The following is an 18,396-nucleotide window of genomic DNA, read 5'->3' on the forward strand; positions in this document are numbered from 1 at the left end:
CGTAATGCTACACGATACTATTAGTCTATCTCATTTGTAATCCGTCCTCTACGAAGTGAATGCTTCGTCAATATTCCTTGACAAACTATTGTAGAGCGCAAATGAACTCCGACAATGCGACAGCACTCTAATGAACCCGCCTTGATTTCGTATATTTAGGTACATTTCTGATTAACTAGATTGTATTGCATATCTAGGTGTAGGAATTTAACAGGAGATGAACATAATATATTTATCTGGCATTCTTACGGTGAAGGAAAACATCGTGATGCAACCTGCACATATCTGAGAAGAAATTCAAAATATGTGTGAAGTTAACCAACCCGCTCTTGGCCAGCGTGATCGACTATGTCCTAATCACCCTTAATTTAGGTTAGGTCCGGAGCCCCTCGGTGGGGACATATAGTGAGCTGATGATGAACATAATAATCTATTTAAAATGTTCTTCGTGTTTAGTAGACCTAGTATCACGAAAACTTATTGTTAACCAAGAGGGTTAACATTTTTAAATTATAACCAAATCTTAATTTTAAAAAGCGACAAAACCCAATTGACTGAGGCTCTGCTACGTCAAGTCCATAATCAAAAGATGAAATAGCACCATCTATTGGTTGCATTTTAAAACGATTTTTTTTAATTTAAACAAAATAAACTGTAATGCTTACATACTCAAAACATCGAAAAAAAAACTTAGTAATTTACAAAATTATTATGTCGATTAGAACTCGTGTTTCGTGTTTAGAATTTTATTTTTTACGTCAAGTGGATATGAATTGTTTGTATTATTTCGTACTTATAACATGTTATAAAGGAATCAAAACGTAGGACACGTTAGTTAAAAATAAGAAAAGGGAAACTGCTGATAAAGCAAGAAATGTAAATCAATAAATACGTATTAAATCTCACTCTTCAAAATCTTTCTAATTAGTTAAGCTTGATGTAACGATTTTTTATTTATTTATTGTTCTGGATTCTCACTATGTATCGCTGGGTCGAAAATGGAAAGGAAAATAAAATATCGAAGTCGGAAGTAAGTTAACATGTGACTTAATTAATAAAGTGCCGAATAATCGAGTTAGGTTTTTATTGGCATGTAAAAGCAAGCTCGTGTGGAAATGAATTGCGTGCAAATTGAATTGTGATCCGTATAGGGTAGCTGCAGGGACGTCAGAGAGTTGATAGAACGCTGCTCAAGTAAAGAAACGGATTTATTTTTGATTATAGTTTCTTAAACGTGTGTAACGTTGTTTTAATTTTTAATACAACGTAACGACCTGCCCGAAAATATGATATCTCAACAACTGTCATCGTTTAAAATTATGAAAGGATATCCGGCATCCGTCGGAAATTATCACGTTCGCATCTAGACGCGAATCTGTGAAAATAACTCCCTCGAAAATAAGCGGCTGTTGCAAAAGGTACTTTAATAGCTTAAAGTTAAATCATAAATTGCCTTTGATGTCAATCGCAGAAGCGTTACGTGAACACTTCGCCGTAGGAAACGTTTATCGTTCAAATTTTATATGCGACGGGTTTCGCTTTCGCTAGATTAATCTTGGAAATGTCTGATAACGCTCCAACACTTGAAAAGGTTCAATCGACTCGCTCTCTGTACCTTCTCTTTCAGATACTATTATAGAATACAAGTGTTATTTGATTTTACTTATGGATACGTTAATAATGTTCAATAAAATCGTACAAATGTAATTATTGGTAATACAATATAACAGACGTGATTTGTTGGTAACTTAATCAATTCCTTAGTGTAGATTTCTCATATTAAATATACTAACTTCCTTAGAATCTGAGTGTGGCAGTAAATCTATTTGAAAAAACTGTTGCGACCGTTACATTTGAAAATTCTAGAAGTATATCTAAAGAGCTCAAAGGTTAGTTTTATTATAATTTTAATCTTTGAGCTTCTTTTATGAGAAAAATGAAAAAATATTTATTCGGGTGTACATTCTCTAAATGTGAGGAAACTTTTGTTTATATTAGCTAAAGATTTAAAAAAAGGATTGGACAGATTTTAATAAAATATCTTTGAATGAAAGATAACCGTTGTCCCAATAAAAAGATGGCTTCGAAAAAAGAGGAATAAAGTTCATTTTAATACATTGAACACCACTATAATTTTTACTTAATAAAAAGAACTTGCATGGCGAGTCTGCGGCACTGAATGGGTTGTTACTTGATGTTACTTACGTGAGCAATTGCGTAGTATCCTTTTCGATCTTGAACAGTTTCCTGGCGGTGTAATCACTGAACTTCTGTATGGCGCGTGTAATATCTTGCTTACGCTCGATGTCTGCCTGGTCCGCGCTCTGCCATGACTCGATGTATACCAGTGAGACACGTGTGTTCAGTGTGCGGAAGTACTGGGGAGGAGACAACGATATTAGACTACTGTCAGAAATATATTATCTGATGATATCTCTTTGAAAATCTTAGGATAATCTTCATAGAAAGGAAATGGCTATTGAAAAGATGAAGATTATATAGAATTGTACATAACAGGGAAATTATAATCTCTATGACAGCAGTCATTGACTTAATTTCGATTAGATTTGTAAGAACTGTCTGTGGAGAAATGAGGTTCTTTATTGACCTTGACAAAGCCAACCTTTCTTCTTCTCAACTTCTGGATGTTTTTGTTAGACGACTACAGACCCAGGAACAGATTTATAGAAACCAGAGGCTATGTCTATCAACTTACCAAGTCAGCAATATTGGCGACTTGTATAGCATCATGGACGACTTCAGAACGTGTGCTGCCGTTTCTCCTGTCGAACATGGCTTTGTCTATGACGAGCGCGGTCTCGATGTACTTTGTGGTCTCGCGCACGTCCCGTCGCCGCCTGCTCAGAGACGGGAGACCGGCCTCCTGCCACCAGCGCCACGAACGGTCTTCCCGAGACTTACGTGGACCCCTGCTACACACACACTCATATAAGTTTACAAAAACCAGACTATGTTTTAAGCCTAAGCCAAATTTTACCAAGATCCGTTTTAACGAAATCTTGTAAAATCATTCCCACTTATAATATTAGTAGAAAGTAAATTTAATGCATGTATTTAAATGAAATTGATATTCGCTTTAAGTTCGTGTCACATACATTGGGCAATTAATTAAATAAATTAAACAGTATGCCTTATTAACGGTGGTACGGTGGAATTGTTGCTAAGGTAAAAATATTTAATTTGCCGTCGCTGTTTGTTCATTTCGTCGTTGACAATTTCATTTCCTGCTTTGTACGAAAAAAAGAAGGTACTGAGTGTTATTAATACTTCATTTTTCGAAACGAAATATAACCGGATATAACCGGAAACTCTTTTGTTGAATAAAGAGACGTCTCAATTTGGCGCGAAATAAAAAATGGCAATTTGAAAAAAGAAGCATTTTACAGAATTCACTTCGTTTTACGATATCCCGTAGACTATTCTTCGAATCTTTTCAATCGAATTTAAAAATGCGGAAGAAATTGGATTCGAGTATATATTAACATCGTTTGTATTTTTATTTATGAAAAAAGACATTCTTGCATATAAAAATCAAGATGGCAATATAACAGCTAGGATACCTATTTGTTATCTATCTCTCTATATATTCTGTTTAAAGGAAAAAGTTAGTGGTTAACGCGTAATTCGATGGTGTGACGAAGTGTGACGAACAACTAATTAAAAAAAATCTACTGAACTAGCTTAGAGAAAATTACGTAACGTTTTTTGTTATAAATAATTTCGTCGAATTAAGGGTTAATAAATAGATACATTACAAATCATTTTAGTAATCAGTATTTTGTTATAGTTTTAAGAAATATTACGAAGTGCAAAGTCTGAAAAAGCCATAAATATACAACAATGTATAATGCTAGTGAGCGACGGGGCCCCCGATGGGCTCGAAACTAGTCGGTGCCGCCACCGGACGAATATACGTGAGCGTTTAGCCTTGTTTATATATCAGTTTAGTATAATGTCTCACGAAAGTTTGAATAATTTAATGCTAGTCTTACTAATATTATAAATGCGAAGGTTTAGATAGATGGATGATTGTTATCTAGAAGGTATCTCCGAAATGGTTCAATGGTTCAATGGTTTGGTTTCTTGATGAAAGGTGTAGTAGTAGATGTAGAATATAGTGTGGAAGAACACGAAGGATACTTATTTTTTCAATTTCGTTCGAACAAATTCGCGGGCGACCGCTAGTCAAGACTAAATATTTTTGCACTAACTTTACAACGGAGTGCAATCGTGATAGCTAACATTTTATTAGGTTCTATTCTGATCTAGATTAGGATCCTAACCTGAATAGATAATGTCATTAATTTATTATTATACATATAGTCATAATTAATCAGGAAACTTTCTAGGTTGTGATTGCAGATAAAATTTAGGAAAGGTCGATAATTGTGATTCAAACAGTTTCTTTATCAGATCTAAGGACAATCTAATCTCAGCTTTGTCGTATTTTGAAGCCGCGTTCACAGTTCAACTAAGTCTTTCCAAGGAACGCTTTTGATACCTGTTTGGAAGTTGAGTCATTTGTCTTCTCGTCTTTGAAGGGTTCAGATGAAGCGGCTGATGGTATTATTATTCAAATTTTGATTTAAGATACGCCAGTCTTTGTCCTGCAGATAATCTTATGAATTATAACAGAATACAGGGTGTTCGAATTTTAAACAATGTTTCGAATCGTGTACTTAGTCTTTATTTTTTATATTCCTTAGATGGCGTATGAAAATTTTGAAAAATTAAAATTGAAAATTCTAGGTATATTACATTTTTTATGAGTTTTTGAGTCTTGAGTTGATATTTTTCATCACTCAAAATTTATAGTTAAATTTAAGTAGGAAAAAATTAAATTGTACACAGATCTAATAATAGCAGTTGACAAAAATTTGTTAATTATCCCTTAAACTCTGTTTTTAATCATCAATATTCTCAGTTCCGAATTTCTAATCAAATTTAGAGCCAGTCGGCGACTAAGGGTCTAAAACAGAGTCCGGTTAACTAGCCCATTACCGTTCAATATCGAATCAATGCCCCGTAACGACGGTTTGGAATGTCAAAGGGCATCATTAAAATGTCCCCGGGGGAGCTTCAAAGTGGGTGTAATAAGTGAAAGAGCCGCCTTATCGACGGCGCCGATTGGACCCCCAGATAGGTTAACGTTCCAAATTCTCGCATTGGGAACGTCGACTTCGACGCGCTTCCCGGAAACATTTAATCTTAAGACTTTGATATTTTGTTCATTTATTATTAAAAATGTGTAATATCATGATATAAACGATACAAATATGTATATATTTATAAGTCCGCGCTGAGTACAAAAATAATTAGTAGCGAATTTGTTCTTTCCGGCTATGTTCTACATCTATGCCTAATTTCATTGAGGTCCATGCAGTCGTTCTGGAGATAATTTCTAACAATCATCCAGCCATCAAAACATTCGCATTTATAATATTAGTAAGATTTCCTTCGAGTATTTATTTAACATTGTTTTGTTTATTTTACATTTTTTATTATTTCCCTTATCACTAATTTCGTTATTTTCTTTTATGCTTAAATATTCCTTTTACGCGAAACTTGTACATCATACAATTTATAATTCACGTATTCGCTTCAAATAGAATTCATTAAGTAAATTGACAAGTGACTCGAGTTGTAGAAGTAAAAAACTCAGAAACGAGTTGCAAACTTATACTCGCTGCATTATTCAGTTTGGCGCAGACATGGCATGATTTATAAGACACGGCCAACTCTTTGGTCATACTCCGAGATAAAATGAATTACTACTGAATACTAGCTTTAGACCGCCACTCCGCTCGCGCAGAATTAAAAGAAATCTAGTAATAAACGTCGCCTCTGTCACCAGGGATAGTGTGGCTTCACGACAGTGAAACAATTATTCAAATTCGTTCAGTAGTTTCGGAGATTATTTAATGCAAACTTTAACTGTCGAGCCGTTTTGGAGATACCTTTTAAGAAACATCCATCCATACATCCAAACATTCGTATTAATAATATCAGTAAGATAGTATAGAAGATAGGTATTTATTTCAATATAAAAGTGTACAAAAGTGGAAGTTACGAGCTATAAATATCATTTGCTTCTTTATATAATTCTTTAGTTAGTTAACAAAATTAAGAAATAGATATGATTGTAAAAAGCAATTAAAAAACAAAAGCCTAAAAAAAACAAAGTTTGTCAGACAATCTCGATAAAACTAAATTCATATAAATGAGACGAACAAAATTATTAGTTACAATCTATTATTATTTGATCTCTACCGAAGTGGAATTGGATTATGATTTATTTCATTAAGATTATGTCTTAGATTTGTACTTACGAGTTTCTAGGGTCGTCACCGAGGGGTTCTTCGACGAACGACACATGCTTGGTGCGTCGACTCTTCGGTCTGAATTCGAGCTTGTTGGCGCACCCCTTGTTCGCCTTCGTACGCGCCTCGAATATCACATGTGGGTGTTTCTGCTGAAACAAACGGACATATACGAATACTTTAATGTATTATACACAAAGGAAATAGTATCATTATCAGTCATAGATTAGACAGAGACAAAATCCTCCAATCAAAAAGTACAGAGATGTCAACGAACTCGAAATTCGAAATTCAAATTTGTTATTAGATTTTCTGTCACAATGATTTGATTTTTTTTTAATTTTTTTATTAAATTATTACTTGCCAATATTATTTATCGCATATTACCAGTCAGTTAGTACTTCAGAAAACAGCCTGAGAAAAATATTGTCTTAAAAAATAGAGGTTCAAGAGAAAACAACGATCTTTTAAATCAAGATTATGATAAGAAATGAAAAATATTTTATATAAAATGTCTCTAAGTTTGTTATAAAAATTATATATTCATGCAACTGTAGTAATATAATAAATTCAGTACGATAACTATCGCCTCCTTACCGCTGCACTGAACGCACTTCCATATCTTACAACTTCTGAGTTTTACTCAATTTATTATGCACCGCTTGAGAGAATACAAATCACGAGAAAAAATTCAGTTTCCTCTATTTTATATTAAACTCATTATAAGAAAATAAATTCTTAGATTCTTGAGTCGAAAGAAAAAAACAAAGCTGATCACAAATATTTAGGCAATCATCGAAATAAAAAATTTCCTAGTTAAGTTCAAATAGGTCCTAGAAAAGATAGGATGATGATGATTTGTGTAATAATTACAAAAAATTCTCTAAAATGGTTTAATAGTTTCAAAATTTATTGGAGAATGAAAGTGGTTAAAGGATGGAGAATTGAAAAATTATTGACGGATATAGAAGTAAATTCATACATGAGATGTATGCAATAGTGATCTGATCCTGCACAAGGCAGGTGGAAAAAGTAGTTAATTCACGGAAATATCACTCGATATTTTTATATACGTAAGATTTCAAATTAGAGAGCTTACAGTTTGACTTTGCCTCTGAGGTTCAGGATATATAAAGAGTAAATCGAATTAAAGAGCCCAATCACGTCCCGACTGTCGGAAAGTCTGGAGGCAAGTTTGTGTGACAAGGGGAAGGAAAAAGTTTTATTAAAGTTCTAAAACCAAGTAGTTATTCTAATGTTACCCGTTACACATTCAATTGCGTTAAGCTCATGAAAATTCAAACGCTTAAGAGGTGGGTATCAAAATTTTAAATTCATTTTAGTCTTGTTTTATGAGCTGCGGTCATTTCGCTATTTACAGCGAGTCTTCGCTGTTCTGACCACTGTGTTACTATAAAATTGCCATCTCGCTCAACCCTTTGAAAAAGAGAGAGAGATAATGCTACTCTAACAAAATTCTTATTTCGACTGTCATAACACACTATAGTTGAAATTTATGTTTAGAGTTTCGGTGTTGCCTGCGCGTTTGCTTCTATCCAGTTTAAAAAAAATCTTTAGTTCTGTCACCCTGACCATATTGTGTTGTTTATGCAGGAAGCATCTGCGCTGACGCTATAAACACCAAGCAATGAGAAATAGCTTCAATTTAGCGGGTAAGCGCGGGTTGAATGCGGCCAAATTGGATGTGCCCCACCGTATCCGCTTTCAGTTGTTTGCGTATTTTGTTTTGGAAGTAGTTTTTGAAGTTAAAGGAGTTATTTACCGTAATTATAAAAAATATAATATTTGGTTACATCTATTTATGAATATTTTCTAACATTTTTATTGAAAAAAAAAGTTATTATAGGACTTAAGGCAGTTTCGGGTACAACATTCCGACTTTTTGTTTTCAACATGAAAAATAATTTTGAAATGATGTTAAGCCTAATTACTTTTGCCTTTAGCATATTTCTCTTAAAACAAGCTTTGATGTTGCCAATTTTATATGTTATTACATTTCTTAAATTTACGTGTAAAGGAAACACAGCCTATATATTCCTGCAAAAGACGCAAAACGTTCAACATTAGGAAATAAAATAAATAAGATCCATAAATACAGACCAACGTGCGAGAGAACTCACAAATGTCAACCTCCTTGGAAAACTACATGACAAATGTAGTCAAAACTTGGGTCAGACGATAACAGCCTTAAAGTCAAAGTAGTAAGAACCACAAGAACTGCACGTAGTGTTTGTTATATAGAGTTGGTCATTTGTTGCCCATAAAATGTAGTAACGCGTAATGCTTCTTCATAAATTGTTGCAGGCGTTAGAAACGTTTATTTGTAGCTAAGGAAATGAAATTGAAGGAAAAATTCGATCTCATATTTACGTTCCTTTGAAATAGCAAACGCAACCATTTGTTCTAGTCATGAATGTATTTCTTATTTTTTGAATATAGTAGTATTCATATTCTCTTATTTAACAGTATCACTTAGGTGTGTATAAGAACCTAATTTCAGTCCCCTTTCCTCTCCCACCTTTTTCTTATGAGGTAAAGATGGGAAGGTGATGGGAATTTGACGGAGGAGGAAACGCATAGGAAGGGGAATATTCTTTATCTGTGCATCCCCTCGATCGATTAAAGGTACGCAACACATCTGTTATTTTTTAGTTCGTAGTTCGCAATTTCGGCGAATTTAGATGACCGCTTGATCGTTTTCCGCTTTATAATAAAAAAAAAACTTCAGTAGTTTCGGTGCCTATTTAATGCATTAAAATCTTTTCTCTTTACAATAGTACGTTAAAAGTACAAAATCAAATTAACCGACTCAGACTAAGAACTGGAAAAGCACTTTGATATTCTTAAATCTCTTTAATTGCATAGTATTTCTTTCGATGTCTATCGTTTCGAGTTCATTAGTGGGTATAAATTGAAGTTAGAAAAGAAGACAAAGCAGTAAGATAGCTTGTCTGGTCCTAATTGATTGCCTTGCGGTACGCCAGACGAACTGAACTCTGTCTATTGAAGTAAACAATTCTATTTGTACAACTGCTTCTTCTAGTACTACGTTTGATATCTAATTAAATTAGATATCTAATACATCAAAGTGAAATCATTGAAAAGAAAAAGAAATAAAAATCTACTTTACTATAAAAATGTTTGTTTTGTTCTAGAAAGAGGTCCATATGTAATCTTTTAAATGATCTATTGCGATACAGCTATTTGCAACATTTTCTGTGGATATGGAGGAGATAGTTTGTACATTTTAGAGTGTTACTTTTAAAATAATTTAAAAGGTAAGTGTCCATTGTCGTACCGGATGCACCGTACACACGGATTAAACGGATCTGCTTTGTCTTACGATGCGGGCGGCGCGGATGATAGACGCAGCGTTATGTGAAATCATACAAAGCTAACTAAAATCCATTGCGGTGTGCGTGCGGTTGGTCCGGCGCGGGCCAATGGACACGTACTTTAAATGTTTCATAAGCTAAAATAAATGAAGGTAATACTTACTCCTTATTTCATAGTAACAAAATTCAAACTTTCTAAAGCCCTTAAGGGGTACGCTTAAATGCAATAAAATATACTTGAATTACAAAACATACCGCCAACTTTTCAACACTATGCAAATATTAAAACTTGGTAATCATATTGTAATATTATTCTAGTGTGTGCTGAACTGTCGGTGGTCGGTTACAGACTTGTGTACTCTTTGAAATTCGTGTTCGCGAGTAATTAGCATATCGTCCTAATGGTAATTGAGGGGTGATCCTTATAAGTGTGCGGGAATGGTTTTCAAACTAATAATTCACATTTAAATGAATAAAGTTTATGGAAACCCTTAAATGTTTTGCTAGCGATAGACTGAGACTTTTAAAAAGTTTCTTCTTCCACCCAAATGATCGAAAAGGTTCTAAATGGTGTGCGCCTTTCTAATTTAGATAGAAGAAGAAAATAATATTGCTTAATTGATACTATATTATATGTAGTAACAATTTTACTTATCTAGCAGTAGTATTAGTTAGTAAAATCATTAATTATTTACCAACTGGCTACACTCACGTAAAGTGCCAGCAATAGTTTTAACGTTTAGTACAAAACTATCGTGTTAAGGTACGCGTCCATTGGCCGACGCCGGACGTACCGCACGCACGGCCCGCAACGGATTTTCATTTGCTTTGTATGACTTTACATAGCGCTGCGTTATCAAATCCATTAAATCCGTACGTGCGGTACGTCCGGAATGGGGCAATGTACACCTTTAATGTGTTTTAAAAAGTGACTATAAAATTTTCGACTTTGCACCAGAAATTCTCATTTGATTTGTTGTAAAGCTGTAGGTCTCCGCAACGCGCTTGCAATCCAGCCCAGCTCTAATGGAACGCTGTATAATTGCAATGCTAACGGATTTTGGTTGCATTTACGTGAAACGGAGAGTTTCAGCCAGTAGCGTGAATGGAAAGGTTTATTTTCACGCTTTGCCAGAATAACATAAAGCCCGTTGAATTTATCACAGAATGTTCTTTTATTATGTTTCCCCATTTACTTAAAACTTATGACGCAAATAAGAGGGTATTGGTATGGGTCGTTTACTCTTTCCTATCTCTTCTTCTTACCGTTGGTATCTGAGACTAAAGGTCCTGTATAAAACTTATTGTCATCCCTCTCATTATCTTTGGCGAAACAGACATAAGAATATGTTTTGAACTGGAACTTTGGTGTCAGAAATCCACGGTTAATTTTGTAATTGCAAATGGCCCAGCACAATTTAATAAAAATTTACAATCTTTTCTAATTTCTTTATTAAGACTAAAACACAAAACAAACCTTATTACCGTATAACAAGGTATTGGGTAACAGGTTAAACAAACTATAACTGCTTTTGCCAGTCTCTGTACGGTTGTTAATCGTACTAACAATAAAATGTAGGCAATAAAGAGGTTGTATTGAAATTCTTTCCCATACTGGCCATAGTGATAGGGGTCCATTATTCACGTAAGTATTTCCCTGGGGTCATAAATAAGCCGCAGGTGGGGAGAGTAAACGCGGCAACGTTGGCCACTTCGTGTGAGATAGGGCTGCTAATGCCAAGTAATCATTGGACGCTGTCATGCAATAAATACGCAGATCAATACCATATATCTAGGAGATAACCTAGATATTTATCTTAATAGATAAATAACTCGTAAATAACGTAATATATATTGTGTATGTACTTTTTTAATGATATATATTTAACACTAAATAAAAATTTAATATATAGAAAAATTTTTTGAAAGTTATCAAAATATTTTTCAGTTTTATTAATATACTGAATTGCGTGCATTTTAGTGTTTCTTTTAAGTGTGTTAGTCTTGAACGCCATTTCATAAAAACAAGGGTCAAGTCTGTAATTAAGCTTTGGTGAAAACAGGGTTCAAATATATTTAACCCTAAAAATCGTTTACGGAAAACAGGAAAGGGAATGTTACCACCGTCATCTGTTTCTTAGCAACTCATTCACGTAACGCAGCTATTGATTTTTAAAAGTTTTTTTTTGTGATTTCGTTTGTCAAATAATAGAAATATTAAAACTAACATAATAATGGTAGAGTCCGCATCTACAACGTCAATTGCAAAAGTCGGATCTACCAGTGAAATGTCATAACCTCAAAAAGGATAAAAAAATGACTTTGTTAGTGGTATAATAAATTAACCTAACTCTGATATGCTAATTTACAGTAACGATATCCTAAGTAATATGTTTGGTAATTTTATTGTTTTTTTTATTTACAACAAACTTTGTCGCCTTTTTAAAAATGTTTGTTGGCAACCCTAAGCAGTAGCCAGCGAGACAATATTTCGTTACAGAAAAAGGTATTGCCTCTTCGGTCTCGGCTGTAGAAACAATTGGGAGCACATAAGTTATCGACGTTCCGATAGTGCACACGATTTGTAAAGATCCTGTTTGTTTATTTACCAAAATTGATACAGATGATGCGCGTTTTTTTAGAACCATTTACGTTAAGTCTACTCGTTTTTTATTCTGTCAAACCATCTCTGTTTTAATGGTAATAATCTCGTATCAGAGGAGATAAAGTAAATTCTTTTTGACATGTTTAAAAATAAAAAAAAAGAATAAAAAATCATAAATGAAACTATTTCACAGATAAAATATTATGTGTAAATGTCCAGTTGCAACAATTTTCTTTACGGCCAGTTCTTTTTTCTTCATATATTAAATAAGAGTGTTGAATAATGCAGTAAGGATTTATTTTTGACTTCGTTTTATTGCAATATTGTTATTGAAGTACATTTGAAATAAATATAAATAGGGTTGTCAGTATGTGAAAATATTCTTTAAAATATTTTATTACAACTTTTATTAGGTAAATTCTTTTTGCAATTTCCTTTTTCTTTTGCCTTTAAGAAAATACTTTATTCCTACAAGATATATGGCGTCGTTTTATATAAGGAAAGTGATTTTGAATGCTATGATATATCGCTTTCCATTTGCCGTCCGGGGAACAATTTCACCTGTACTTTTGGCTCAAATTAAATTTTCCTTTTAGATAGATTCGATAAAGTATTGACGTTGATTTCAGTTAGGAATATTCGTTAACATTTAGCATGTAAAGGATCCTGTCAGATTGTAAGTGCTTCGTAACCGAATAAAAAAAAAGAAATGCGCGGGAAATATATAGTCAGAGAAGTTTTTACCAAAAATATTTTGGTTGTAATATTTATTTTATTAAACTACTAACTTAAAAAAACGGTTAAATTGAAGCGTTTTACGATGTAATTGCCACTAAACGATTTTAAAGTTATGTTTTCAGTCTATTCCTATCTAGATTACTGTAACTGATTTAAGTATCTTCTAGTTTACATACTCGATAAAGAATTACTCAAGAGATATCGGATGATAAATGCACTATATCGAAAACGTAAAGAATATAAAAACTACTCTTTTTGAAGTAAAAAAAATATTTTTGTATTTTAAAAAAATATTGTTTTGTATCAGGAAGTTTTTGTCCATTTCTAAATGCTTTTTTTTTGTCGATATATAAGTATATAACTGTATAAAATTATGCTGGATTAGCTGTATAGACGTAAGCTTTTTGCAGGAACCCAAACAGCGCATCAATTAATTAGTCCAATTAAAAGGGATTTCAAATTTAATTAGATAATTTTGGACTTTAAAGCTAGAATAATAGGTTCTACATTGCAATGGCCAACGTTTCACTTAAATCTGATTTAAATTCCCGTTATGTTCTTGTACTATATTAAGGTTGCCATTTAGCAAAATAGCTGTTAACTATACGTTGACATTTTTATGAAGTAACTTAAGTTACGTTAAGTAAATGTATTCTGCATTTGAGTACAGAGTGCGGCAGTAAGGAGTTTAAACAAAATGTTTAAACTCCTTACTGCCGTACAAATTTGGTCAGCTATCATGTACTAGCGGTTGCCAGCGACTCCATCCGCGCGGAATTAAAAAAAAACATAATTAGTAGCCTGTGTTCTTCCATACTATATTCTATATGTATGCCCAATTACATCGAGACCTATTCATCCATCCATTTAGACATTTGCATTTATAATAAAAGACAGTAAGATAACTTTAAGGTAAAATTAAAATGATATATTTCGTTGTGTTTATACGTTAGAGTTCGTTGACATGGTCAATCTAGGCAGGGGCGATAGAAAGCCCGCCAAAGCCGACCGCAAGCCCCGCACAAATGTGGGGATAGCTCGTATGTAAATTCGTCTGACCTCGCTCGATCGTTAACCATTGATGAAAATCGAAATCACCGAAGGAACCCTTTGTTTCGTGCCCAGAAATAAATTGAGAAGGAAAAATGCTTTAATTTGATACTCTGATATATCTATAACAAAAACAGAAAACGATCTTTAAACTATTTTATAAATATACTAGCGGACCCGACAGACGTTGTCTTGTCTACACGTCTTTAATTTGAAAATTCGAATATTATTTAAAATTTGACACTGCGATGGTAGCGCCGTCTGTCGGATCCAATATAAAACATTCCAAAATCAACAACTACTAATAAATTAAAAATTAATTAAAAAAACATTGTCCAGCGGACAAAATTGTGAATCTAAACCATTCCCAGATCCCCTTGAACACACAGAAAAAATTTGATCAAAATCGGTCCAGTCGTTTGAGAGAAGTTCAGTGACATACACACTCACAGAAGAATTATATATATAAAGATTTTACAATATTGAATGTGAAAGCAGCACATTTCACGTACATAAATAATTACTTATTGCTAAAAATAGAATAACGTAACTTACAGCTTTTTATGAAAAAAAAAAAAATTCAAAACGCCATATTGTTCTGAATTCAAATAATAACCGTTATTTACCTTTTAATTAATCATTCAGTAGTTCAAAAGTTACTTTTTGCATTGTATCTGTGTCTATTGACAATGGAGAGAAAAAAAAACAATAAACGCGGGCACAAACAACACAAGCGATGCAGCCCAAATATTTCGGTACGTCTAAATAAAGCCGTGATTGAACGAACTGTTTTCATTCGTTCGTTCTGAATGAGGTGAATGGTGAAAAAGGAAACAATCCGCTCCGAACTGTGGAACAATTATTGATGTGGTTTTGGTGTCGGTTCAGTTAATCTACATTGGTTAAAAAATATTTGTAAAGTTTTTACATATTAAAGCAAAAGTAAAGACGAGGAAGAACAACTTTAGCCTATTTATAACCTCAAATATAATACTATCATTATACGATAGGTAAATTAACAAATTCTCCTCTGATTATAAAATAAAGTTGAACAATCATATCATCATAAATATCTAGATTAAAATTCTTAAGTGAAAAACATTCGAGATGTAAAATTAATTTTATTTTCGGCTTAAGATTTATACGGAAAGTTTCCGCAAGATGGCGCGAGGTCGCAGTGGCAGACTAACGCGGGATAAATACTCGTGAAAATATTACGACTTTTGGGACCGCTGATAAAAATGTTATAAATTAACAGATGACGCCACGAATTATGAAGTTAGCGACCAGAAATTTGCTGATATTTGCATGTATTTTTTAATCGTCTTAATGTTTCACATATATTGAAGTTTCTTTAGTTCATTTATTTATGTCTCCATAACCTAAAATATGGTTTCATTATTTGTAATATCTAGAAATTGCCTGTACTTTAAGGTTTAAGCTACTCATATTTTAGTTCGATGTCTATCTTTTACGTCTGAAGAATTTTCAAAGTAAATAAACTTTCTATACTAGGAATGCAAAGTTTCTACCTCGTAATCTTCAAGTAGGAAAGCGTAGCCATTTTGAGTTTTGTGAGATTGGTGATCGATCTTAGATCCTGGCGCCCTCTACGGGCTACTCTGTTAAAACTTACGCTCAATATTTTCAACTGTAAAACAAGTAATAAATCAACGGGAGCCAACGTTACTTAGCTAAGTAAACAATTTCGAAGATATTCTCTCGCAATTTCCAAATTTAGCTGCGTTTACGAATCTCTAAATAACTAAATGATTAATTTTTATTTGCCATTTTATTACCTTTTAATTGAATAAAAAATAGTAATGCAATAACAATTTTTTTAGTATTGTTTCCATTTTTATAAACAGGACTCGTATAACATTTTAAATGTAATTTGGTACATTGTTTTTACTTATTTAAGTTAAGTTTAAATAAGACTAAACGACGAGTAGTGTAGCAAAAACATTAACCAAGCTGTGCACTAGCCCCCTTACATTGGACGTTATTCAATTGTTAGTTTCCAGGGGATGTTTCAATTTCAAGTTAGTGTAAGTTAGTTAAGACAAATTAAGTTAAGACTGGCATGCAAAAACAGTGATGTTCATGTTACTGTGGGTTATATTAAATGGAGTCCTGCGTTCTCTATTAACTCGTAAATAGTCGGAAATAGATTTTCAAAATAGTAAGGCGGTTACTGTTTCGTTGGGATGTTAGTATATTTTTATGTATATGGGTTTGTATAATGTAAATTGCTTTGTCACATCCTGTAGCATAAACAGCTAAATCTATTTTAACGAGTTAGTAATACGATGCATGTTCTTCCCTAGTGAAAAAATAAGACATTTTTTGTTATTTATTTTGTTTTTAAATCTTGCAGAAGTATCTTACAATTTGTTTAATATGTTTTATTTAAATCAGATTCTAAATTCGAAAACAAGTGACGACTTCGGCAAGAGGAATTCTCGATCCTGGGACTGGCATTATTCAATTGTGAACGTAATAAACGTATTCTGCAAGTGCCAAGAGCATTTAGAGTAAATTAGTTTAGTTGCTCAGGTCAAACCGCGAGCAGTAACGAACGCGAGACCTAATTCGGTCAGTCTGCTGTGAAACAGAGTCGGATTTAACATTGTTAATGATAGAATTGGTGATATTGTCAGATTTTAATGATAATTATGGATTCTAAAATACAGAGGCACGTCATCTACAAAGTTGTTTGCAATAAAATGATTCTTATCTCATAAGTATAGGGGAATATCTCCGTCTCTTACAACTCTATTCTTACGTATACTATGACTGTACCTTGTAAAGTAGATTTGAGTCCACGACTCTGCCTTACGCAGTTTATTCCGTACGTAACCGTTTACTGCTAAGTAAGGTCTTGGTAATATAAATAGAGAATGTTCAAATTTAAAAATCTAAGCAGTAATTATACTATAAGGAATAGCTACATTTGCTTATGGACAACCCTAGCATTAGTGTTGTGTTGGATACAGGGCAAGGGAAGACATATTGAGATGCATCGCCGAGTCTACGGCAATTCTTCTTGACTCATAAATCAACCCGACGTACACTGTTGAATACGGACGAAACGAACCCAAATACTCAAGCGCGATGGGTCGGACTCGGGGATATGAATGTAGAAAGGACCCAAATATTTAAGCGTGATGGGTTGGGTTCGGATCCGTGTATGTGTTTACACATGTTGTATCGCCTCTCATGGATAATACGTTGCGTGGATTATTCATAAGCAATTTGATTTTACTTTGCATTAATTAATTAAATAATTTAAAATAGTAAATTTTTTAAACGTTAAAATAATAATATGATATATATCTTTAAAGAGGGGGATGTTAGATTTCTATTAAGATTTTGTTAATTTCTATTAAGGTTTTAAATGTCTCAGGCTTTAAGACGCAATGAAAACAAAACAAAACCAAACAACGTAGGTCGTGAAGAAACATTTAAAGACTCGTAAAGACACGTATACTGGAAACATGCTGCTATAAATATCGGATTCTCTAGAAGTTCTCGTATTAACTGTATTCTGTGTTAAATAATTTGCTATCAGCTTTTAAGACAATCTTAAATACACTACAGTCTTGATATATAGACGAAAAGGGAAAGAAATTGTGACAATAACTAGTTGCCCACGATTTCGTCTTCGTTAAGTTATTTTTTTTAGTAGCTGCACTGTTGCAGACTGTAATTTGACGGGTATTTACCGTTGGGACGATCGGCCTTTCGATTGGATATATTTCCCTTTCTTGTGATTCTATGGAAAACACACAATCTAACTACGTTACAAACGTTCAGTAGTTCTGGTATCAAACTTCAATAAACAATAATTATAACATTCATATCATTTATTATATACTAGCGGTCACCCGCGACTCGCGAATTAAAAAAAACATAATTGGCCTATATGTTTTTCCAGACTATTTCCTACTTCTATACAAATTTCAGCGAGATTCATGCAGCCGTTCTGGATATACCTTCTAACAAACCTCTATGTATCCATCCATACATTTATATTTATTATACTAGTTAGATCTCAACAAAAAGTAGACAAAAATTCAAATTCTCAATTTAATTAACCACAATCTTCACAATTATTGTATACCTCGATATAGAATTATCAATACCATAAAATATAGCTCATTCTTTTGTTTTAGCTCTTTTATTGATAACTCCGCGTTTTCAGCGCACACAAAGAGAAATACGCGTTAACGAAAAAAGATGCATGTACTTATACAATCGTTTGTTATTCGTTTACTTGAAGTTGTTCATGCTTGAGACTTGTGCA

At 33.3% G+C, this 18,396-nt stretch overlaps 1 protein-coding gene across 3 annotated transcripts in view; it reads right to left on the bottom strand.

Moving 5' to 3' along the window:
- Window positions 1-18,396, bottom strand: part of mmd (disintegrin and metalloproteinase domain-containing protein mind-meld) — a 188,931-nt gene that overhangs the window by 17,624 nt on the left and 152,911 nt on the right. For 2 of the 3 annotated variants that reach the window (XM_013326784.1, XM_013326783.1), the window contains exons 8-10: window positions 6,351-6,490; window positions 2,717-2,930; window positions 2,206-2,378 (exon numbers count right to left, since the gene is read on the bottom strand). In XM_013326784.1, coding sequence (XP_013182238.1) covers window positions 2,206-2,378; window positions 2,717-2,930; window positions 6,351-6,490 — 527 coding nt within the window. Of the gene's footprint in view, window positions 1-2,205; window positions 2,379-2,716; window positions 2,934-6,350; window positions 6,491-18,396 lie in introns of all 3 variants that reach the window. The other variant, XM_013326782.1, reaches the window with a different exon arrangement.

The sequence above is a fragment of the Papilio xuthus genome, unplaced genomic scaffold, assembly GCF_000836235.2.
Source record: "Papilio xuthus unplaced genomic scaffold, Pxut_1.1 DF828780.1, whole genome shotgun sequence".
In the NCBI taxonomy this organism is placed as follows: domain Eukaryota; kingdom Metazoa; phylum Arthropoda; class Insecta; order Lepidoptera; family Papilionidae; genus Papilio; species Papilio xuthus.